This window comes from Anthonomus grandis, chromosome 6 (assembly GCF_022605725.1).
Source record: "Anthonomus grandis grandis chromosome 6, icAntGran1.3, whole genome shotgun sequence".
Classification (NCBI taxonomy): Eukaryota; Metazoa; Arthropoda; class Insecta; order Coleoptera; family Curculionidae; genus Anthonomus; species Anthonomus grandis.
The window spans coordinates 130,322-156,845 of record NC_065551.1 but is presented as its reverse complement, the minus strand read 5'-3'; the positions used below and the strand labels follow the sequence as shown (position 1 = coordinate 156,845).

General features: G+C 33.3%; 1 protein-coding gene across 1 annotated transcript; it reads left to right on the top strand.

Moving 5' to 3' along the window:
* Positions 1-8,470: 8,470 nt before the first annotated feature.
* On the top strand, positions 8,471-25,993 carry LOC126737400 (chromobox protein homolog 1-like). Its single transcript, XM_050442291.1, has 4 exons — positions 8,471-8,634; positions 8,707-8,833; positions 15,181-15,320; positions 21,185-25,993. Exons 1-4 carry the CDS (start codon positions 8,625-8,627, stop codon positions 21,391-21,393), a joined length of 486 nt encoding a protein of 161 aa, XP_050298248.1. The 5' UTR covers positions 8,471-8,624; the 3' UTR covers positions 21,394-25,993.
* Positions 25,994-26,524: the final 531 nt, after the last annotated feature.

Sequence of the window (26,524 nt, the reverse complement as noted above, 5' to 3'; positions counted from 1 at the left end):
AGATGTCCAAGGACTCTGAGAAGGCTCTATCACTCCTTGTGTCCTCATTTCTTGAAGCATTGAGGAAACTTCTCCTTGTTTAGCTATCGGAATTCTTCGAGGTGCTTGTTTAATCGGAGCATTGTCTCCAGTGTTAATTCGATGCTGCACCAAATCAGTTCTTCCCAGGTCTTTATCGTGCAAGGAAAACACATCTTGATTTTCTTCAAGAAGACGTCGCAATTTACTACACTGGTCCATGGTTAAATTGGCAGAAGATTCTTCAAATAGGTTTTGTAAACATACAGGAAAAGGTCTGTTTGAATAACGACATCTATCAGCATTTTTCATGACTGCCACTACTTCAGAGCATACGCCAATGTTCTCTCCTTGTTTCAGGTGTTGATCATATCCTTTTAAATTTACCATTCGAACCAAAATAGTAGATTTCTTCTGTGTAGTTAATGTCTTGGCTGGAAAAATTCCTTGACCATATAGTTTGCAGTTTTCCATGGGCTCAATCAAAACAGTTTCTCCCTCTTTTCCTCCAGTTGTAGCATAAACCACCACCTCTGAATTACCTGGTATAGTAACATCCTTGAATACCTTAACGACTCTGGTATTTACTTTATCTTCATATAGGTGGTGCATAAAAATCTCTTCATTTCTCGTCGTCAATATCCGGTTATATACATCCATTTTAAACTGCTGAGCATTCATAACATCTAATCCTAATATGACATCATCCATGATTTCTGCCACTAGTACTGACTGTTGGAATGTTGTTAAGCCAATTGTAACTGTAGCTTCATGCAATCCAAGAATCGGGATCCTTTTTCCATTTGCAGACTCCAGAATTAAATTGGGTGGTGCTGAGAGCTTACAGTGTGCTACGATGTTCGGCTTCACGATAGTATGACTTGATCCTGTATCCACTACCATCTCACATTCACGGCCGCATATTTTTTCCGGTACTACCAAGCTCTCTCCAGGATGTGGCAGCCGGTTTAGTCTTATACGTGGGGCTTGGTAGCACCCAGCCAGCTTGCGCCCCATAAAGCTGACTAGTTGAAGTTTTCCTGGTTCCTTGGATCTCTTAAAGGCTTGGGGCATTGACGTTTAAGGTGCCCCTCCTCATTGCAATTCCAGCATTGCAATGGTCTTTTAGGTTTCCTCGCTAATAATGATTCAATCTTCTTTAAGCGGTCTTCGAGATCACTTTCCGAAGTTCTAATTTGTCTTATTCGTGTCTGCCGTCTAGTTGCTTGAAAAGCTGCCTCATACTCTAGTCCATGGGCCAAAGCTTCTGATATACTTTTATGATGAGCCATTCTTAGAGCGTGGTTAGTATCTGGATCTCGAACTCCGTCAATAAAACAATTTATAGAAATTTGTTCTCGGAACTCTGTTGGGGCTGAAGGGTAAGCCAGATTTACTAATCGAGCAACATCGGCCTCAAACTGTTGGAGTCCTTCCTCGGGTTGTTGTCTTCTAGACTTCAATTGAGCCTGGTACACTTGTTGTAGATGAGCTTCACCGTATCTCATCTCTAAGGTACGCACCAGTACGTCGAAATTGAGCTGATCCTCAGATGGCACCATTCTTAATATTTCTGTAGCTTCTCCTCTAAGGCTTAGCTTAAGATTGATTGCCTTTTCTTCGTTATCCCAGCGATTTCCCCTAGCAGCGGCCTCAAAGTGATTCAAATAGGTACTCCAAGCTTCTTTGCCGTCGAATTTTGGTGGCTTTACTTTCATCATTGTTTGCATTCCAGGATCGGGATGAAGAGGAGTCCGTTTTACTTTCATCTCTAATTCTTGGATCTTTTTTTGTACTTGCCCCAATTCTTCTTCTACTGTTGCTTCAAAGTTAGTCATTAATTGTTTCTGATTCTTCTCCAGATCTTCTTTAAGTTGTAAAACTCGTTCCTCTTGTTTTCTGTCTCGTTCCTCCTGCTCCTTTTTAAGATTATTTTTTAAATTAAGTAAGTCATCTTTCATGGTTCGAATCAGGTCTTCATTTTCTTTCTTTAGGTCATCTTTCATGGTCCTTATCAGGTCTTCATTTTCCTTCTTCAGGTCAGATTTAATTGTCTTTAGTAAATCTTCCTGTTTCTTGTCTCGCTCTTCTTGTTTGCGGTCTCGTTCTTCTTGTTCTTCCTTTTGTTTACGGTCTCGTTCTTCTTGTTCTACCTTCTGTTTACGGTCTCGTTCTTCTTGTTCTTCCGTCTGTTTACGGTCTCGTTCTTCTTGTTTGCGGTCTCGTTCTTCTTGTTCTTCCTTCTGTTTACGGTCTCGTTCTTCTTGTTCTACTTTTTGCTCTTCAAACTTCCTTAATAGCAGCTCCATCAATTTCTCGGTCTCCATCTTGGCCTGACTTCTTGTTAAAGGCATTCACTAAAATGAGCTTCCAAATATCCTTTATTTCTGACACCAATTGTAACGAAATTCGGGAACACACTTTTATTGTCAACGTCAAAAACACTAACCTAACTCGCTTTGACTGTCGTTTAATTGTTTCCAAGGTAAAAACTGACTAAACAATTAAAACTGAATGATTTGTCACGAAGCGCGTCCTTTTTAAAACCCGATGGAACAGTTTCGAAATATTTAGAATTATCTTCATTGTTTTTGCCCAAAGAGACCAATAATTTTACGAGAATACTGACAGTCAAAGCAAGCAAGTATACAAATTCTAGAAAATTGGAACTACAGGGATTTACAATAATATAACCTAAATAACCTAAATTGGGGCCAAAATGGGGCTCTCACACAAGATGAACTACCTAAAAACTAAACACTATAGATGAAAATAATAAACCAAACGTAAGTAGAACCCTAAAGAAACTCTACGAATCAACTTTAACTACAGAATACTAATAAAATTGTACAAAAACTAGCAGAATAATTAACGTATTTACATTTTCATAATATTATGAAAATTAATTAAAAATACAAATGTTGGAAAAATGAAAAAGGCTTTAACTCCCAAAATTCCCAAAAGATTTGGATAAAAGTTTTTTCTATAATAGATAATAAATATCTAAATCGATTTTTGATAGTTTAAAATCTTTACAAACGATTTTTTTTTCGTAAATAATATTTAGCCTCTTTGCTTATGGTGTTCGAAATCGTTTATCTTCCATTTGGTTTTGTTGATTTAATATTGCTTCAGATTTTAAATTACCAAAAGAATTTAAATATAAATTTTCCGTTTTTTAACATTTATGAAAACCAAACACCAATTGCAATTATATTTAGAATATGCACATAAATATGAGTTAAGCACGGCGCCCACTGAATCGGCATCGACCGTAATCGGCCGGATTTGCTTCACATGTATTTAAATGGGGCCGCGCGCACTGAATCAGTTCGGTAAGTTCGGTTTTCTCCGGCGACGATCTCATATTGTGAGGAGGGCAACTTTTGCCGATTGCACCGAAAGCCTGCGACTATTTTAGCATTTTTTCGCATAGACTGAAGAACTGTTTCAAAGAATTTTAAAAACCGTTGATTTGATAAATATGTCAAACGAAATTTCAATCGAAGCTGTTCGCAGTTTTAGAATATCGAATGATAAACAAAACACATATTATCATGATAATTTAAGGAAAGAAAACGCTTGGAAGGAGGTATCCAAATTAACTGGATGTTCTGGTAAGTGTCATTTATTATATCTTAAATCGGTGTTTTCGTTATTTACTGTTTATTAAGTTGGTATCATCAGGAGATTTTAAAACTCAGTTTTAATCAGCTGAGGATGCCAACTTGGTCGGCGAAATGTGCGAATGTGAAAGTTCTCGTTTTGGTGTTAAGTGGTGTACAACTCTTGCTTTGAATATAATTTATGTTTTTACAAAAATACACAATAAAGATAGCTTATTATATAGTTCACAAATGCACGTTGGAATGTTATGTTATAATTTATTTTATTTAACTCTATACAGGGTGTCCCACAACGAATGCCGGCTATATATATCTCGTAAACTAGAGTTCAGAAACTTTTAAAATTTGACAGTATACCAACGTCGAGGCGCAATTCAGCTAAAATAATTTTGAGATGGCGCAAAAACCAGTTCTCGTAATGATACAACCATCCTCTTTAAATTATTTTCTAAATAGTGGGATATCAAAAAATTAGGAGGGGGGAGGCATGACACAAAATCACCCTGAACATATTTTCATTCTAAAATATTTGAAAAACATTGCTTCGTCCTCCAGCAAATCATAAAAGAGATGATATTCTCCGAAATCTCTTCTTTTCAAAAAAATATGTACCCAAAATATCCTACGCTTTTCTACCGCTTCTACTTCAGCACAGGCTACTGAAATCTTAATATCCTCTTCAGAATCTCAGGAACTGCTCATTTTTTTTTAAAACGCTTAAACGGGAGCTTAATCACAATACTTCCCTATGCTCGAATAGCCGAACCACTTTTAAACGTCGTCGTGTCTTCATTCTGCCGATTGTATGAGCGCTAGTTACCGACTGAACGGACCGAACGTGCCGAACCGACCGAGCCGATCCGATTCAGTGGGCCCCCTACTTTAGGTGTAGAAAAATTTTATTCCGGTATGCTATTTTCATTAAATAAGTTGCAACCTTTAAAAGAATTAAAATAAGTTATAAATTTACTATCGATGTCTTACTATACAAGTTGCGAAATCGATTATTACGCATAGAGAAGTTTTTAAAGGCGAAATATGTCAACGCGCACGCATTTTTCATTACGATTTTAGTGTCTGACTTTAATGGTAACTGTAATAAAATTTGGAAAAAAATATTACGCGAAGTTCAGTTATTTCTAAAATATTTTTTTGATTCAAGCTTTACATATATCAATATAATCCACATATAATCATAATTTCAAATTATTGGTTAGGCTGTCTATTACATAATGAAAATTAAAGCGCTATTCTAATAAAAATAAAATATAAAATCTGAAAAGTAACCTTATAAAAATTAATTCTTTGAATAAAAGGTTCAAGCAGACGTCCTTCTTTGGCTAAATAATAAGTTAACCTATTATAAAAGACGTTTCGTACTTCCAAACGAGTTCCTCTGAATTTGTTGGCCTACTACTCTCCTTAAGATAACTTCAAAAATAAGTCATTTAGATCTGGACATCTAGGAGACCATTTAATATTGCCAGTCCCACTGATAAGACGGTTGGGAAAAGTATTTTTAAACATTCTTTTATCATAATCTTATTATGAGCAGGACAGCCACTTGTTGAAAATAGACCGATCCAGGTCTAGAACAAGAAGGATTTGAATAGCAGGAAGAACTTGGTTTTGCCACAGCAATTTAAGTTTTGGTCGTTTAAAGGACTAATACAACATCGATAATAAGTTGAGAAAAAAAATTGCGCTTTAAAATTCAACAGTACAGCATGTAGTACAGTCAAACTGTAGGTCGATATAAGGGAAAAAATTGGCTACAGCTGATTTTTTGTAAGTTGGTTGTTGCGTAATAATATATTTGATCGACGCGTATTTTCAAGAGCATTGAATTTGCTATTTTTCATCTACTTCGACCAAAGTTTTGCGAGAATGATAATTAAAAAAAAATTTTTCGCATGTTTCAATGTTGCAACCACTACGCAAATAATTCCCTCTCTTTTTTATATCAGACGCAGCTCTAAAATTTCTGAAAATTTTGAACATAAAATCAAAGCTATAGGTTTTACGATTTAGTACTAATCCACGACCACCCTTAATCATCCCCTAAAAAAATTCCTATCCCCAGGATGACGAAACTTCAGATTTCGTACGCAAACCCTATATAATCAACTGACAAAAAATCTAAGAAAAGAAGTATGCTGATATTATGATTGTTATTTTGTAAAAAAAGGAAAATAGGAAATACTTATCAAATGATCGGAGGCGAGCACTCATCGACGAGAGGAATAATGGTCACATCTTCCCAAGTGTCTTAAATCGTCGATTATTATCCCGCTTTACAAGGGTGGAGCTACAAGTGAGCCTGCAAATTACAGGCCAATTTCCCTACTACCTACAATTTCAAAGGTTATTGAGAAAGTGGTAATAAAGCGCATGTGGAAATATTTAACGAAATATAAGCCCATAACACCCAAGCAATATGGATTCCAATCCTCTAAAAGTACACATGACGCTATTTTTCTTTTTTGTATAGGGTATACTCTGAGCTTAATGGAGGTGAGGCGGTAGCGGCAGTATTTTGTGATCATTCGAAGACTTTCGACTGCGTCGATCACGAAATTCTGCTGCGGAAGCTGGAGCGTTATGGCTTTAGAGAGTCTGCCTTGTCGTGTCTTAAGTTTTACTTAAGTTATCGAAGCCAATCTGTTTTGGTATCTGGTTCAATGTCTTCCCCTTCTGGAATTAACTGCGGCGTACAATTATTTTTTAGAGCGCCCCCCCAAGAGGGCGGTCTAAAGTCAAAATGTCATAAAAAATTTCATCAAATTTAATTTTTGCACGAGATCTCAATTTTAAAGCTGTGAAATGTATTGAAATTTTTAGGCATAAGAGACTATATAGAAATTCATGTCTGTATACTTTTTGGGCCAGATCGGTGTACAGGGTGAGTAATTATAAGCGAACAAAAATGACTTAAAAAAAAAAACATTTTTTCCAGTGTAATGTAGAGGTAGAATACCCCGTATATTTAATATAATTATTGTTTTTCGTGCATGAGTATACCGATTAAATAAACTATATATTACATTATTATAACCAGTGATGAAATTGCATAGCTAAGTATTGACCAATATACACTGATACCAATTTTGTAACGAAGGTAACACAGATTAAAATCAGACTATGTAGAAACAAGATGTTTCTTTTGATTACCCTTTACCACCAAGTTATCAAATTCTTACACCAGGCGCTAAAATATAATTTTTATAAAAATAATGTTTCGGCGAAAAGACTTCATTTTATAGACATACTTGGACCTTTTACTTTTCCTTAAGGTTCGGTATTAGGTCCCCTTTTATTTTTAATGTATATTAACGATCTCGTTCATTTAAATATCCTGGGTGAAATTATTCTCTTTGCGGATGACATATCTATCGTATGGCACCACAAAAACTCAAACACTCTTGAAAAAATATCTCGGAAGACCTCACAAAAATTAAAAGGTGGTGTGATACAAGCCGCTTTGTTAGCAAATCTAATATACTAAGTTTTAAATGCGGTATAAAAAATATAAAACTTGAGGATAAGCCTTTTGACAATAAAACTGTATCAAAATTTTTAGGAGTTCACATTGACAGCCAACTGCGTTTTGAAGACCATATTTTTAAATTAAGCAAAAAAATTTTTTCGGGATGTTTTGCAGTTAGGTGTGTTAGGTTGTAGTTGGTAGTTCAAATGGCTAGGACAGTCTATTTTTCTCTTTTTGAATCCCCTCTCAGGTATGACATCGCTTTTTGTGGTTTAGCTAGCCAATATTTATTAAAACACTCCGAATTTTGACTCTCGCTTTGATATACATACTTGAGACACCTAGTCTTGTCTATAAACACTGCAATCAAAAAATAAATAATAACAGAGCCAACCTTTCAACCAGACAAGGATTTACTGTTCCCTTACCGATACCAAAAAGTACTCTTATTCACAAATCATTTATATACGAGGGAAGGAAAATATTTAATCATCTTTCTAAGAATATTAGACGAGCTGTCTCTGTCAGGCAGTTTAGAGGAAAATTAAAAACTCTTTTATTGGAGAAGTCATTATATACAATGGGAGAATTTCTTGGCAGAAGATTTTGAATATATATAGTTTGGGGTATATAATTACAAATAGTTAGATTGTCACGATTTAGTCTGCTTTTGTCGATGGAAAACTTGTATTGATGTATTTCTTAACAATAAAGTATATTATTATCTTATCTTATCTTATTATTTTGAAAAATGCCTAATCTTTAGTTCTACAAGCTGCATAGGAACCAAATCATAGCTTGACGAGCACAAAATTTGAGCTACAAAACTAGAAAATTCCGATGGATAGAATACCGATACAGAAAAAAAAAATATTTAAATTCCTTGGAAGTTAGAGCCGTTTATATTTTTGAACATCTAACAATTTAACATTTTTTTACAAAAAAACTTTCGTTTGTAGAGGTTTGCAACCATCATACGGTTTAGATATTTATTAACTATTTAATAAATAAGTTTTATCCAAATCCTTTGGAAATTTTGAAAGTTAAAGCTTGTTTCTTTTCTTTAACCTTTAACTTTTTAATTAATTTTCACAGCGGAACCTGAGTTTGTAGAGGTTTAGGACCACCATAATTCATTCATTCACAACATTTACATATTCATTGTTAATATCTGGACAAAAAAAATATTAAAATCTCTTGGAAATATCAAGAGATTATATGGGCATATTGATTAAATAACAGCGAGCGCGGACTATAAATAGGTCGCTAGGAACGAACAAATGCTGCGTTCTAGATTTTGGTTCCTAGATATTGATCGGACGCTAGCTTCATACACATTTGTGTATCGTCTTCTTTCAAAGCGGTATACTGTCATACTTGTCAAATTACTTATATTTTTGTTTATATTTTGATTTTGCTTTCTGAGTAATTTTGATATTTCTTTGAACTTTCTAGTTTCTTGGTTTTTAAGGGTTTCCAAAATTGAGCCGACAATGGTAAAAAGTAAGTATTGCAACTGTCCACTTTAAGTTGTTGCATACCCAATACATATTATACATACCTAATGTAATGCAGAAAACCAACCCTCCACTTCATTGGGTACAACTGAACCACCTGAAGAGTTTTCTGTGGAAAAAATACTTGATAAAAGAACTAGGAATGGGAAAACCGAGTATTTGCTAAAGTGGAAGGGATATAGCAAGTAAGTAATTATAATTTAATTTTGTGCCATTATCTATTAAATACAAATTTGTTATTTATGTTGTAGTCTATAATATCAGTAATAACAACAATAAAATATGAACATACACAATTTATTATTTAAAAAATTATTTCCTGATTAAATATTTCAATAAGCTTCTGGAAAAAAGAGATCAAAGGCTGCTCATTGTCACATAGCTCTACCCAATCAGTATCCAAACAAGAATGTGAAAATGCCTGAAAGATGTGGCTAAGTCTTCTTCTAAATGTATATTAATATGTAGCAGCCAATACAAATAAGATAAAACTTCCAGAAAAATTTAAGCACAAACTAACCTTGGCCAAAAAAAATGAATACAACACTATAATATAGTTTTCTCCAGTTGAGTAAAAAAAAAATATATAAAGCAACTAAAAACATACCATTAAAATAATAAAAATAAGAAAAGTAAAAGAAATCAAATTTATTTGATACTTAACACATAGTACTCAATGAGTAATCTCACTCAGACACCTTTTTTGTTTTGAAGTTTTGAAGGCTTTAAATCCACTAAGTCAAAAGTCTGATTAAATATATTTTCCAACATGTGGAGTCGAATAATTTAAGAAAATTTACCATAGTATGTATGGTGACATTCAACCAGAAAAAGGAATGTCTCTCTAAGGACTCTGGTATTGCACCTAAAGTTTAGCCGCGATAACAATTCAATCAATAGCATTATTATTTAACTTGTGAAGAAATATCATATCACAACTAGTTCAATAGTCCTTAAGAGAGGTCATATTTAGCCTTGACTCAAGTTCCAATAAAGACTCATCTCGTACATTTAATCGCCAGGCACAAGTCCTGAGAAATTTATTTTGGACCTTATCAAGACTGTAAATATGGTTAGCATAATAAGGGGACCAGACTATGAAAGAATAAGACATGACACTACGAATAAGTGTAAGATATAAAACTCTGTTTGGTTTAATTACCTCTGTGTTTATTTGGTCCTCTCCACTTTTCACCCTATTTTTTAGTGTAATGATGTGGATCAATAATTCAGAATTTCTTATTGGAGTAAAAAAGAAAAATTCTCAATTCAATTTATTCATGTCAATACATTACAAAATTTTCACATATGTCAGAAGAAAAATACAAAAATGAAAGTTAAGTAATAATCCATAAGTTAAAAACTCGATAAAATCAAATGAACACAGACATCTGGTTAAAATTTGCATATAAATAGGTACATTAATATAAGACAATAAGACTTTGTATAAAATGTAAAAACACCTATTTAAACAAGAAAATTAAAATTTAAAATCATCAAGTACTCATTTGAAATTTAAAGTGAATTTGGAATTTTTTAGTTTTTAGGATGCTTGTACACAAGATTTTGTTGTCTTACGTAATATAGCACAATTTCTTTCTTTCTTTCAAAGGAATAAAACTTACATAACAATATTTCCCTGACCTTACTCTTATATTGCTTAAATGGTAAGCCTTTTATGCTTTCCGGCAGTGCATTAAAAAATTTAATTGACCAGTACCCTGGTCCACTCTGACACCATTTCAGCCTCCAATATGGCACAACCAGTTTCATTTTGTTTTTAATGTCATGACCATAAATGTCTGGATGAGATATGCATGAATCCTCATTTTGTCTGTGACCCCAGGCTAGTATGATGTAGGACAGGCCAGAGTGAAAAATAGCTGCATGCTGTTAAAAGAACTGCTAGCGAGACGTTGTTTGCCAGGTTGCGTATTACAAATACGTTTCGTGATAATTTCCGCCATAAGCCAATCAATGTGCAGTCCCCATTGTAAATTTGGGAAAATTTGGTTTGAATCCCCAGAAATTTCACACCCTCATTCACATCGCCAATCTCCCACAAGGAGAATACCATTCGATCGGTTTGGTCATGATTAAGCAACAGTTTGTTGGAACTACACCATTCTTCAGCCCTCTTCTGTGCAGCCTTGCAACCCTCCAGTGACATGGTGGGAGTATCAGTCGTGTAAGAGATAGTAGTGTTATCCACAAAGAGTAAATATCATTCAGGCGATCTTGAATCGGGTAGATCGTTTATGTAAATAGAAGCAGAAGTCTTAAATAATATCTCTATTGAACAAAAAACTATTTGTATTAAGCCTGAATTAATTAATAATATAAACAAAGATGAAATTCAATAAAAAATTTTAAAAAGTTTAATGTCTTAGTTACTAATTATATTAAAATAAATAAAACAAAACTTGTGAGCTAATATATACTTTATTTAATATCAATTTTTTCCAGTTAATTTCTTGGTTTTTGTAGGATAGATATAATGATCTACATATAATGAATATTATCTAAAATGTGATCAAGGGCCAATCTCTAGAGCTCATTATATATGCATTATATATTATTAACTTAGTTATGTGTGATATACCTATACATTATAAATTCAGTCATAAATCATATTATATATGTAATTATTAGATACATATACTAACTAATCCAGCTTTGGTAAAATCAATTTTTACTGTATTTCTTTGTAGAGAGAATATTTTATGTATATATTTAAGTTAAAGTATTGTTTTGAATCATGTGGCACACACAGATACCTCTGTATCTAGGTGTCACTTATGTCTATTGTATTTATATACTGTGCATTATTACCTAATAAATTGAATTGAATTAAATTGAATTGAAATAAGGAATAGAATGGATCCCAATAATGATCTTTGGGGAATACCGATATTGAGAACGCTCTGCCAAGAACACCGCCCTCCCTACCTTAACAGCTTGCCTATGATCAGATAGATATGATGCAATAAGAGGAATGCTTTCTGGGCAAAAGTTGTATTTAGATAACTTTTGCAGGAGGATGTCATGGTTAACACAGTCGAAAGCCTTGCTTAGGTCGCAAAACAGCACAAACTCAAACTGTAGTCTATTGAATGATTCCATGACTCCAGTCACAAGACCCAAAATTCTCATCAGAGTACTCTTATTCTGTCTGAAACTGAACTGATTTACAGAAAAAAATTTATTGCATTCAAAAAATTGAGTTAGCTGAAGAGCCATGGGTCTATAATTTCCAGATTGTTCAGCATCTCCCTTCTTATAGACTGAAACTATTGTTGCACGTTTCAAAACTGAAGGAAAGATACATTCATTGATACATTGGTTAATTAATTTAGTGAGAGGAATAATAATGATATTCTTAATGATAATTTTAATTTATTTATTATATCCTGTGCTTTGTTACATGTAACTTGACAAAATCTAAATTGATTTTCGGAGAACCTGTTATCAATCATGTTTAGAGGATGTTTAGAGATGTTTTATTGATAGATGGGATGTGCTTAATCAGATCGGTGACAATGTTAGTAAAGTATTGATTAATGTGTCAGGTGAGATGTTATGATAATGTGTTTGGTTTTTTAAGCCTCTTTGATTATTTATAATATACCACATGGCTCAAGCTTGATTACTAGAGGAACTAATGACACTGTCATGCGCTATGGAGAGCCCTTTTATATTGGTATTTAAAGTGCTTATAAGTTTGCTTTATATATTCATGGTGGTACTGGCGACTAAGTGCCTTCAGAAAATTTAGTTGATCCCTCTTAGTCTTCAATTCCTCTGTGAACCAGGCATCTTTCGTGCTTGACCCATTCTCACATATTTTTTCTCCAGAAAACATTCTCTACACGCAGTCTGAAGCATTCCTATAATTATATCGAACTTTTTATTCACACCTATAGCCTCTGCAGTTCCGCACTCACAAAGCTTCAGTCATACTCTGATATAACATTATAGAATTTAAACATACCTTTTTGGGCTATCGGTCTGCAGAGAACTCTATTCATACCAAGACCTTCACATATAATTCCCACTGACAATTCAACCATCTGTGCGCTATGATCTGAAAAACCCATGCCCCGGATCCCTGTATTGGCTAAACCCAGTCCATGTTCAATAAATATATTATCAAGGCAGTTATCACCCCTTGTGGCTCAAATATTGTCTGGTCCAGGTTAGGTGTTATCTGTTCCAGAACTTTCTAAATTTCTAATTCATATATTTCTAATATATTTTTAAATTTTTATATGTCCTGTGAGTTTCCCTTTAAGCTTGTCTTTTTTTTTGTAAATCTTTCACCAATCTTGGTAAAGTAACGATTACATTCATTGGCTATTAATTTGAGGTCAGTAATATTATTTTTGTTACCCATTGTGGTTGTAATTTTTTTCTTTTGTGCCAGGTTATTTGTGGAATATTTAATGATTTCGCATGTTCTTCCTGAATTCTTATTGTTTTTGTTCTATAATAGTAATGTTTTAATTAATTTTGTTAATTCATTTGTATATTTTTTTCATTTGTTTAGCATATTAATAGAATAAATTTATTTTTAATCTTCCATGGTTTAAGATCTGTATTGATTTTTTAGTTCTTAGTGAATTTTTTCGCTTAGTATTTAATAATGGTTTGTCAGGTTATGGCATAGCACCATTGGCATTGTTTCATTGTAAATATCTTCTGAACATTTAATAAAAATATGTTTAAATGATGTTCTCTGGTAGGTTTGCTAAACCAACGCTATTTAAGAGAGTTAAGTAATTTTAAGTTTTATTATATGGTGGTATAACTGGTATATCTACTACACTAATTCATAAAACCGATTTTTTATGAAACAGGGAAAATACTATCTAGTTTTAAAATATCAGTGGGTAACAACTGATATTTTAAATATATTTACATATATTTACTATTCACAAATCAGGACCTAAAAATGGTTATAGGCAATTATCGTCCAATTAGTCAAACTACATCTTTTCCTAAAATTTTCGAGAAGAGTTTAAAAGATTCATTACTAGACTTCCTAAGTAGGCACAAAATTATATCAGATAAACAATATGGGTTTTTACCTGGTCATAGTACTACAGATGCTTTATGCGAACTTACTTCTGATATCACTTTTTATTGATGTGGCCAAGGCCTTTGATGCGGTACCACATACTAAGCTCTTTTAAGTTCTAGAGCAGTATGGAATAAGGAAGTTTCACAGACTAAATACCTTGGAATTGATCAAAATCTTAAATGCCATATACATACTGAATATCTGGCAAATATACTTACAAAGTTAATTTACAAATTTTATATTATCAGAACATGTTTAAATTCAAAAGAACTTATTCTCATTTATAAATCCTTAACTGGGCCAATATTGAGATATATGGGGAAGGTTATACAATAATGCATTGCATAAATTAAAAATTGTACATAAGTATATTTTAAAAACTATATACAACAAGTCAAAACTTTACCCCACAGAATATCTATTTACTAAACAAACCACCAACATAAGAACTTTATATATAACATCAATTTGTTCACACATTCACAACCATGCTATTGCTAAAAACCAAATAAAACACAATAATAATATAAGAGCAAGAACTAGAGGTAATTTAATCATACCAAATAATTTCAAAAGTATTAACCTAAAATCTTTAGTTTATCTTGCGCCAAAAATTTATAATGTTCTACCACCTGAGTTAAAGATAATAAAAAAAATTAGCAAAGAATGTACAAAATATGTGCGCAACAAATATAATATTTTCTCCTCATTTTTCTAGGAATTTAAGTAGGTATTATAATATAGTCCTTTTTCATACATTGTTAACTGTAAATAGATTAGGTAAGGTAGTATTTAAGGTTATTAAATTTATTTGTTTGTGTAAAAGAACAATCATAAGCGATAACTAACGCACACAGGTGTATATTTCACACTTAGGCGTTACAGCAACTTGAATTTGTAATAGTGATCAGGCAAAAAATTCGCAGTTTCTAGTAAATTAGTTATAAAATCAATAAATGTGGAAGGGTGTCAGGGTTAACTGGTCCCTCCAAATAAATAAATAAATAAAAATAAAAAAAATTAATATATCTATATTTAAATGAGTTTCAAGCTGCTTTTAATCTCTAGGTTACGGATCTGTTTAGTTGAAGTTTCTTTAACTAATTTCTGGGGCTATTTCTAGATATCAAAAATGTAATTAGAGTGTAGATGCTAGATATACTTAAAATTTTGCTTAATCTTTGTTTGTAGTTTATTAATTAAATAAAATTTAAATTTAAATTGACTGATCTATTAATGAAAAGCAGGTTGCGATATGTAACACTAAAATAGCAACTCTGATTAAAAAAAAGATGTCAATAAGCTGGGTTAAATTTGTAATTGGGCTTTTTAATTTGAAGGTGGGAAAATGTTTTGTGAAACTATAGCAGTCCTTACTTAACCAAAAGTTGTACAAAAATAGTGTTTTGGCCAAACAAAAATAACCTTAAAAAGGTAATTTTATTAATATAGCGCCGACAACACATGGGAACCGGAAGAGAACTTGGACTGTCCAGATTTAATTTCCTCATATGAAGTCAGCTTTGAAAAAACCCTGCGCGAAAATGAAGAGAAGATAAAAAAAAACATGACTGAAGATAATAGGGCCAGAGGTGAGTCTCATTGAATTTATTTAGCTTAAATCTAACTAAATTAATTTCGGCTAATATAGCATGAATGGATTACAGAATTATGAATGAATTACAGAATTCAGAACAGGAAAGTAATTAAAATTTGGCAATGTAGTAGGGTTGTTGGGGGATATACAGTGCGGCTCTTAATTGTCCTCTTCATCCTCTTATCTTTTGAATATGTTTTGAAAAAATTTAAAAGTATCTAATTTAATAGACAAATCATTGACAAAAAACTGTAAATAACAACATTTCTAAACTTGTTCAATTAATAAAAATAGGGTTTTTTTACTATGGCAAAAAAGGGACTTTTTCCCAGAGAATGCAGGAAGAAGCAGTCTTTATTGTGTCGCTGAAGGACAACAGAGGCAGTAAGCTGTAAAAAACTAAATTATAAAATTGTTTAATTAATAAAAAAGGGTTCTTTTACCATATGGAACAATAACTAGTTTAGCCATAGATCTTCAATTTCTGCATCAGATTCATCATAATCCAAATTTATAATGAAACGGTCCCCTCCATTCATAATAATCTAATGCAAATTACGATATTCGTCTTCATATCTTAAAATTTTTTCCTCAGACTTTCTCCACTCTTCCTCTCCTAAATTCATAACTTTCCCCTTAATCAAATTTATAACTTTTATCAAATTTTATTTTTCCTGCGAATTCTCTTTTTTAGTTGTCCCCAAATCAACTCGATAGGATTAAATATACAATGATATGGAGGAAGTCTGAGGACAATAAGACCATACTTTTTAGCTATGTTATCTACTACATACTGCTTTTCCCATGGTTTGGTATTTACAACTTCCAATAATTGTTTCTTTGTATAAGATTCGTGAAGATAGAGATCATGTTTTAATAAAAATGTCTCAATGTCCAATTTATGTGAAGATGTGTTTGGAATTTTTTCAGAAAGCCTTGAATGGTATGATGCATTATCCACAATAATCGCATTGTTTTCCTTTAAATTTGTAATTTATGTTTTCTCATACCAGATTTCAAATATATCTGCATGCATGTTTTTATGATAGTCCACACTGCACTTTTCTATTTCTTTGCCACACAATTTCAGTCCATCTTTCACCCGACCTTGTTTTGAACCACAATGAGTAATAATCATCCGAGATCCCCTGTTTGGTGAAACATCTTTTAGGACTCATTTGTTAGAACTATCAGTCCAACTCTTTTTTGCCGTGTCATATGTATCATACCATGGTTCGTCTAAATAATATATGGATCTTTCTTCCTCCCGAAATTTTTTCTATCCAAATATTCTATACACCACCTGACAATTCGAGTACTTTCCATTATAGCAGCCCTTTTGTTAACCATCTTAAATTGAAATTCAAGTTTTATCAGTTATCTCTGCAAGGTTGAGACTGAGAAATGTTTATCCCTTGCCGATAAGTGTCCTTAACTATATCTATGGTCGGAGCCTCATTGTTTTTGTATTTAGAATACACAACTTCCCTTAGCAATTTGGCAATATCAAACGTGTCACGTCTCTTTGATTGTCCTGCATCTTTCCTTTTTTTTCTATATTTAATCCCTTTTTTTACAAAATAGCATATTGTACTATAGGGAACCCCTGTTAAAAGCGCTGTTTTTTACAAGTAGTAGTAGTAGTAGTAGTAGTAGTAAGGGTGGGGGAGCTAGAGCTCGGCAAGTAGGCCTAAACAGTCCCTTTTCGCCAACCGCAGAATCACCCGCCCCCATGCCTTCACTCCCAAAGCGCGGTCTTCACTGAGTCCTTTTATTAAAGGCTTGCACGTTGTCCCAGTCCAGATCTTTAAGATCTTTCCGTTGGAGTGTCGTTGCTCGGAAAGTTTTCCTCCCCTGTACCGCAATTCGGACAGAGTGGGCTTTCTCTTATACCAAGAAGGTGTAGATGCCTGTTTAGACTGTTGTGCCCAGTCAGGATTCCCACCAAGTCTTTGATACTCTGTCGGGTCTTGGTTAGCAGTCGCCTTGCTTTAGAGCCGTGATGGTCTGGTATCATTTCTGACTGGCCTGTCTACATCCTTCTGTCCTTCTTCAATTCTTCCTTGTTTTTTCCCAGGCCAATTATTAAGTGCCTGGAAGATTTGTTTTTGGCTAAGACCGCCTGCCTGGAAACCACTTGACTCTTTAATTTGGTTCGCCGACCATTCTTCCCTTGTCCGGATTTCGACTTAAAACCCCTTCTTTAACCTTAGTTTGCCATTTTCTGTAGTGCATCTGGATGTAAGAATTGGTATGTTCTTACACATCCTGAGAGCAATCGTCATATGGCCTTGTCCTAAGTGAACATTGCGCCACTCTCCACTATCCTTCATCCTCTTATGCGTCGTTATGGCCTCCCTCTCAATCCAGACTGGGAGGTCCGGTAGCCCAAGAAAAATATTTAGTGGTGCCGCAGGTGTTGTTCTCATGTAACTCCCCAAGTAACACCCAAGTATTTGACCTGCTGGCTCAAAGTTAGGCGAGTCTGATACATAATGGAAGGTTTAAAGCCTGTCAAATTCAGCCTCTTAGTAAAGAGAATAAGCTCGGTCTTTTCAGGGTTGACCGACAGCCCTGTCTCCCAACACCACTGTTTCACTATCCCGCACGCGACTTGCATCCGCTCACAGACTGTGTTCATGAATTTACCCGTGACCATTACTAGTCCGTCGTCCGCGTATGCCTGTATATAGAATCCTTCAAGTTCTAGCTTCCTGAGGATGTCTGACTGTCCATCACCAGGTACCAAAGGTGTGGCGAAAGGCAACTGCACTCACCCTGGTCTCGACACGACAGTTTCCTAGTGTAGCACTGATCTTCCGGTCTTCCAGCGCTATTTTGACCCACCTAACCATATGAGCCGGAGTGCCTTTAGTCAGGAGGGCTTAACAGATAGTATCTGCTTTTGCCTTATCAAATGCTCCTTCCGCGTCAAAGAAAAGAGCCATTTCCTTGTTCTCTATGGCTTTTTCAGCTTTGCTCACTACAGTGTGAAGTGCCGTTTCCGTCGACTTCCCTTTCATGTAGGCATGCTGATTCCTATGTAGTGGCGATTCTATTAGAATCTCCTCTGTTATATACCTGTCTATAAGCCTTTCTATTTTTTGCAAACTACTACAATCATTTGTGAACTGAGGATCATTCCTTAGATTGTTATAGACATTTAAACAAATTTGATTGACGTCTGTACTTAAACAGTTACGTTTTAAAACTCCTTGATTTTCCCCTGTAGCTTCTACTTCCCTGGCTTCTTCCTCTGCTTCCTCAACACTAGAAAATGAACTATCAGAGTCTAAATCACTGTCCAGATCGCTCTTATTGTTTTCATCACAAATGTTCTTGTCTTTCTTGTGCACCCACGGTCTCCATAAGCCTGCACAAATACATTCCTCTTCATTTGCCAAATTTTCCTGCCTATTTTCCCAGGGTCAAAACATTTTAAGGTTTTTAGGTATAATGCCAAAACAAATCCACAAACACAAACTAATAAACATTCAACCTTACCATTAACACACTTCCTCACAGTAAAAACTGCAAAAAATTTAGACGAATACAGGCCAAATTCTAAATTCTCCACTTTCATAAACGTGTACAAAGCAAAACCGCTAAAACCCAACCCAACTATTAATAGTGATAGACCCTTTCGTCAAGATCTCTTTAAAAACACGACGAAAGTAATACAAAAACGGCCTAAAAATTTATCTGGGTACGGCCCCGTAATCCTCAAAATCAGTGGAAGTCGGAATCGCCAGAACGCAGGTGTTTTATCTTTGTTTAATAGACTGGCTAAAAAGAGGTGAGAAAACTGTAAGTGCTGGGAGTGTTTAAAATGTTTTGTAAAATGCTTGAATTTTAGTCTGCAGTCATTTTTTTTATATTATTTTCTTTCTAAAAATGAACATTTTTGAAAGAAAAATTAAAAATAGTTTAAAACATAGGGTTTTAAAGTCTAAATTATACCCATTTGTAGTTACGTCCTCCAGGTGAGAAAAAACATATGGCGTAGATATTTTTGCCAATCAATATTAGGTTAGAAACTTTACCATCGCCTTCAGAAATTAATAGTCTGCTATGTATTTTTATACGTTCAGAAATTAACAAATTATTTATTTTAGCAGCATATTAGTATATTTTTATATTCGTGTATATACTTTCATTTCCAAAAAATTTAAAAAAATCTTGTAGTATTTATTGTATTATTAACAAACTTAACAATTAACAAATATTATTATAATTAATCTTAAATAATGGGACATAAACAACAAGTCCCAAACGGAATTGCACTTCAAATTGAGAATGTGATACAGCGAGCCGCAGATGCAACAAAATTGAGCACAACAACGATCGCAAATATAAAGAAGAATGGGATAAAATCAGATCAGGATTACGCTGCTCATATATTTTCCAAGCAAAAGACCGCAAAAACCAAATCTACAACATATTTGAAAAGTAGAATTCGGCACGAGCAGCAGACGTAACTGTTTTTCCTTGAATCCGTGTGCTTGGTGTCATCTTGCCAGCTACTACGAAATAATCCCTTGCTAAAAATCCACGTCTCGTCAATGAAAACTGGAGTAAAACCTTCCTGACCTACATTTCTATTTTTGATATACTCCCTTAAAAAATTGATTCTTTTATGAACAATATTTGGCAAGTCCATCAAATATTTTCTGTTATTTGATTTTTTCCACTTGAAGCCTATACTATTGATTCATCTTCTTAAGGAGTCAATGGAAAACTTGAAATATTTAATTTCTTCCCTGAACTTTTCTCTTATTGTTGCCAATATTACATAATAGAATAAATTGTGTCCCGAATTCTATGTTTCAAATATGTTGTAATTTTGGTTTTTGCTGTTTTTTGCTTGGAAGATATACGGGCTGCGTAATCCTGATCTGATTTTATCCCATTCTTCTTTATATTTGCGATCGTTGTTGTGCTCAATTTTGTTGCATCTGCGGCTCGCTGTATCACATTCTCAATTTGAAGGGCAATTCCGTTTCGGACTTGTTCCTTTTCCAGTTGAAAAAAAACCAATATATTTAAAATCAGCTGCGATTGTTCATTATACCTATTATATCTTTTTTAGGCATTATCTAACACTTTTCGAAATAACTTTCAAGAACAAGTTGACAAACCAATATTTTTGATTGACAGTGACGGATATTTCACATAACCTAGTATATAAAAGATGAATAATCATCAGACACCAATTTCTTTCAAAAGTTTGTTGTTGTTCGCCGCTGTTTGGAATATGCTAAACAAAGATAAACAAAAATGACGTCATTACAAATGGGTATAATTTCGACTTTACGTATATTTTAAATGATATTATATAAATTATATAAAATTTTGCCATTTAAACATGTACATATATCATGCGACAATGAATACGACATAGGCGCACGGACTATTTAGTGCGGCATTTGCGACACATTAAAGATTCTAATAGATCTCTGAACTGGACTTTAACTAAACATTCATAACAAATGAAAGTGTAAAATAATATTTTATTTTTCGGTTCACCTTGTATTATACGGTTCAAGATGAAAAGACGCTTCCGTAAAAATCAAAATTGACGTCTCGAGGGTTTTTCCCAAAACATACCAAATGAGTCACAAACACCTTTTGATATTAGTATAAATTCCTCAGTTAAAAAGAAATTTAAAAAAAATATTAAAATTGAGGTTCTTGAAATATTCATTTAAAATAAAGGTGTCTATAAAATAATAGTTATAAAATGATGACTATAAGATTTTTTTTCTATAAGTTTTGATAAGTTTTTTAATATTGAATGAAAAAAATAAACTTAAATTTTCTTGGAATGACGTTGTGCGATTTTTAAATTTTAATTTGCAGGATTCGATAGAGGCCTAGAGCCCCTAAAAATCATAGGAGCGACCGACGCGAGCGGCGAATTAATGTTTTTAATGTTATGGAAAAATTGCAAAGAAGCCGATTTAGTACCGGCGAGTCAAGTCAACGTACGTTGCCCTTCAATCGCCATCAGTTATTATGAAAACAAGGCGATGTGGTACACCAAGGATCCGATAATCGAATTGGATTAATTTTAATTTTGTATTAAACAGGTGTGCTGTTAGTAGGGTTGTGGATTTGACCGGTCAACTTTTTTTTGGTCAATTGACTGGACAATTAAAGCAAAATTCAGTATGCAGTGGATGGATCTAACTACATTCCACATTTATATAAAGACAGCAATAATTGTTGTAAAGAAATTTTGCTTGTTGGGTATTTAATAACTAAATTTTGGAAATCTTGTACAGGGTAATCAAGTGAATGGTATAGTTTGGTCCATCCAGGGATACATTATATAAATCAATAATAATAAGTAGTTTATTTTCCAATATCCATGAATAATATAATTACAATAAATGTGAACCCTTAAAATTAAACAAAAAATATCAATCTCAGTTATTAATCTGAATTATTATTATGAGTGTAGTTTAGTTTAGGAGTGTAGCTAATGGAAAATTAGAAATAGATTAAAAAAAAGAAACATCAGCTTCGGAGGATGAAGAAAGTCGGGTATTTTTTCACATTTATTAATAATATTTAAATTGTGTTTAACATAGACCAGCTTTCCGGAGCGTGTAGTGTTCAACCTATTTCTCAATTTACTATGGAGAACTTCCCATGTTGACCAGTTCCTTTCACACGAAGCTGAAGAGGCCGGCATTTTTAGTAACTTTATAGCTACATCGTGAAGTACCGATTTCTTTTGCCAACTCTCCCACCAAGTTGATGGAGTAATATCCGATGACGTTTTACAAACTGATTTGGTACTTTTTACTGCTATCCATATTATTCGATTGTTAAATTCATTTGTTGCTGCTCTAAAATTTGAAATTTCTCCAATTACGTCAACCTCAGATTTATTGAAGCTAAGTTGTATTATTAGATTCGTAGCACGTTGCAGCTCATCTGAGGTTAAATTTCCTCCTTTATACCTAGGATCGAGTAGATATGCTGCATTGTGAGTGTCGGTGCAGGCCATATCGATTCTTTTTATTACCGATTTAGTCGTCAGTTTTTCTTCATTTTGAAGAAATGGATTTTCTGAAACAAATGCATCAAAGTGTTCTTTCAAGAGGAACAGCTTGTGCTGGACATCTGACAAAGTAGATTTTCAGAGATTGAAAATTACCGTCCTGCTTTTCATTTAAAATGGCATTGGGAATATGTTTTAATTTAAAAAATTTCACAATCTCCTTACAAACACTAAGATGATCAGAGAACGTTCTAAGCGATTCAATATCTTTGAGCAGTAAATTCAGAATGTGAGAAACATAGCCATACGTTTGTAGACTTGGGAATGTTTCCTTTAATTGGGCTCATACAACTTGCATATTTGCTTCGTTGTCGGTTACCAGAGAAGTAATTTTATTTTCACCGATTTCTTTAATTACCCTTGTAATTTCACTCAATGTATTGGCCTGTGTGTCTAATTGCCTTGTGCTGTGAAAAATCATAGAAAAAATCTCCATTATTCGTATGCACCATGTAGTTTATTAAACCTTCGTTTCTAATATTTGTCCAGCCATCACTCATTAAAGTTATATTATCTTCACTATCAAGAATATCTTTGATGTTGTTTTTTATTTTGTTAAAGCACCTTTCGAGGTGTGAGGTTGCCATAGTTTTTCTGTCAGGAATTTTAAAAGCTGGTCGCAATTTTCCAAAAAAGTTTTTTCCATTTGTCTGATTCGAACATTGACAGGGCGCAATTTGAATAGTAAAAAGCTTCGCAAAAAAATGTTTGTAACTCAGATTGCTCAGATTCGCTTACCGTGTCAACAAATGATGTTAATTTTTGCATTTTTCTACAATTAATAGGTGGCTGAGAGGAACCAGATGAAGTACTTGGAATTTCATGAGGAATTTCATTGATTTCTGTACGTAGCTTCTTGCTTTTCTTGGGAAATATTGCTTCGTCTTCATCTTCGAAGGATTCATTCAAACTGGTCTTTGCCTTGTCCATCTGAAAACAAAATAATAAAATAAGACACTCGTGCGATCGTGTCTAATGGTGTAATGTGTAATTCATATTATTTTCCTTATTTTTTCAAGAATATTTGTACTGTACACTATACACTATACCCAAACCCCAAAAATTGATGAAATCCTAGTCCCTCAATCTCCAAAAACCAAAAAGTATAGACAACTCAAAACGAAGACCTTCATGAAAGCTATATTCTAAATTTATACCAATATAATTTGAATTTAGTGCAAAACGATTGATTTTCTTTCTACTTTCTATATATTTTTTAAAATATTGGTATTAATACCCGGTATTCCCAAAAATTCCCCCACTCTGGCCTCAAAAAAGGAACTCGAAACCTTCATACATAATGACATTTTATAAAAACATGTTTTTTGGTTCCATTGCAATATTTCTCCTTTACTTTCATACAACAGGAAAGTAAAAAAGTATATGTTAAAAATATCAGTAAAAAGCTTTTATCCGGAATTTCTCTTCCCAAGAAATAACATTTAATTTGTATTGCTTACAAGTTAATTAAAAACATTACTCTTTTTGGGAAACTACCTAAATAATCAAATACTATTTATATGATAGTATACTTACATAATCTTGTCGAACTGCTTCTGGAACTGATTTGCACTTTTTGAGTATGTGATTCTTCATTCTATCGGCATAAGCGATGTAAATTGCTTCACAGTAGTTACATTTGCCTTTCACTTTATTTAATTCACGAATTTCCGTGAAACAATTCCAAATTTTGGTTTTGGACTTGCCCAAATTCATTGTAATTACGTTGTTAGTTCACAAAAATCCAATAATTATGAGTACAGCTCGAGCTGCAATCTCTAACGCTAGTAAATACGAAATACGTTTTCAGTCGTTTTGTTGCGAGTGTTGGGATTCCCCGAATCAGGTGTATCGGATTTCGTAGAAGACGGCTGTGAGTAAATTGGACTGCTTTCAATAATTTATAAATTTTAAAATTAAATTAATGTACTTACTTACATCATAAAACTCTAAATAAAACATAAATAAATGGTTTTTGAATATTTTATATATTTTGACTGAAATTGACTGGTCAATTCACCAGTCAATTGACCATACCCAACTCTAGCTGTTATAGTAAATAAGTGCGACACACTTCAGAAGGTGATTCCCTATGGAAAATACGCGTTTTTTTTGCATACAAACGGCACAGAAGATTATTAGTCACAAATTGAACGATAATATCGCAAATAACTTTTAATTTGAAATATCGCAATGGCGTACAATTGTGAAATAAGACGTCCCTTGTTGCTGCTATCAATAACATTTTATTAATACCCAATTATATTACATATATTGTTTAATTCACTTCCTAATTAATTATTCAGCAAAATATATAATGTTATTGGACTAGTATATTATATTACGTGGAATAATACCTAATGCTTACTAAACTATTTAAGGTTAATATACCCATGGTAACAATACAACAAATTATTTAGATTGCACCATTTCCTATAACTAGAATATAATATAATTTGCTTATAAAATATTTTGAAGGTTATTGATCCTTTACACAATTTTTCTCTTAAAAAAACTGAGAATTTACCCGTATGCTCACCAATAATAACATTAAATTGCTAATAGTATATCAAAAATGTTTCAATAACAACTTCTTAAAACTCACGAAATGTCATTGTTTCAGAGGAATAAACCAGCAGCTTGTAGGAAAAATGTCAACACTCCGTATCTCGGAAATACGATTAAATAAGAAATTGTCATTATTTTTTCACGCAACCCCCTCAAGTCTTTCGCACTTATTTACTAAAATTATGTATCTATATTTAATTGCTTATTGAGATAAGAGCTCTGATTTTTTCCTGTAGACACCTACATAATGTAATTAATTAGGTCGGTTTAAGTTCCCACTTTAACTTGTACATATTGCCGTTAGTTTTATTTATATTATTAGGTTGAATAAATCTTGTTTTTTTTACAAATGAATTATAAATATCTTTCCATTAACATTTTTTATTCATTTTTAAGGTTAAAAATGTGAATGGTGATATCAACGATAACAAAAATAACAAAAGGAGCACTGGAATTGCTTTATTATCGGCCCTCTAAGCATTGTACTTCTCCCTCTAACTATTTTTTAAATTTTATTTTAGTACAGGGTGGCCAGCTAAAATTCTAAAATGACCGCTAGGGGACGTAATTGCAATCTTGAATCTAAAAAAAGTAAAGCCCTTATATAATTTCAATATCGATATTTATATTAACCTAACAGAAAAATACTCGGATCTTTTAAGTAGAGGACAATTTAAAACTTTTTTGTTCGACAGTTTTTGCTGTATCTTTGAGAATAAAGTGCTGGAGGAGTATTCAAAGGTTTCCGTAAAAAACACCTAGTATCTTATAAATAGCTTTAACACAATTGTGTGCTTTAAAAAGAGGCATTTTTGGGCTTTAACTGTTTTAGTATTCGAAGTTTTGTTAGTTTCATATGTCACCGCCAGAGGGCTTTTTTGAACATTTTTTTTTCATGAAAAAGTAGTTAAATGATACCCAAACAGGCTAGCGGAAAAAACCGCATCTCGATATCTTATTTCTAACCTTAAATTTAGGCAAAATAAAATTTTGTAATTTAAGCCAAATAAAATACGAATGTTTAAATTAATTTTTCTCAAATTTTCTTTTATATTAATTTGTGACCCTAAAAAGGACCAATTTAAAAGAAAGAGGTTTTTAATGCCTCCGTAGATGTTCGAAATGTTGACCATTATGCTCTATACATTCTTGAAACCTCTCATGGATAGACAGAACTGCAGCTTCAATTTCGGCTCTGGGTATTATAATCCTAATTGCATTGCGATTCCGGTTTTTCATATATCTGGTCGTAGGTTGACTCTGAAACACAATGTCCTTTATTCGACCCCATAAATAAAAATTTAGAAGACAAGTTAAATCTGGTGATCGTGGAGGCCATGGAAAGAGACTTTCCCTTCCAATCCGCCGCTGTTAAAAAACTGCATTAATATGCCCTTGCACAGTAATAGCAAAATGTGCAGGGCAACCATGTAACTGTAAAAACATGTTTTGCCGCAATTCCAATGGCACATCATCCAGCAACAACCGCAATAGATTAGTTAAAAAGTTAAGACAGATATTAGCATTTAGGGATTCAGCCTATCAGCACATACATTTAAGCT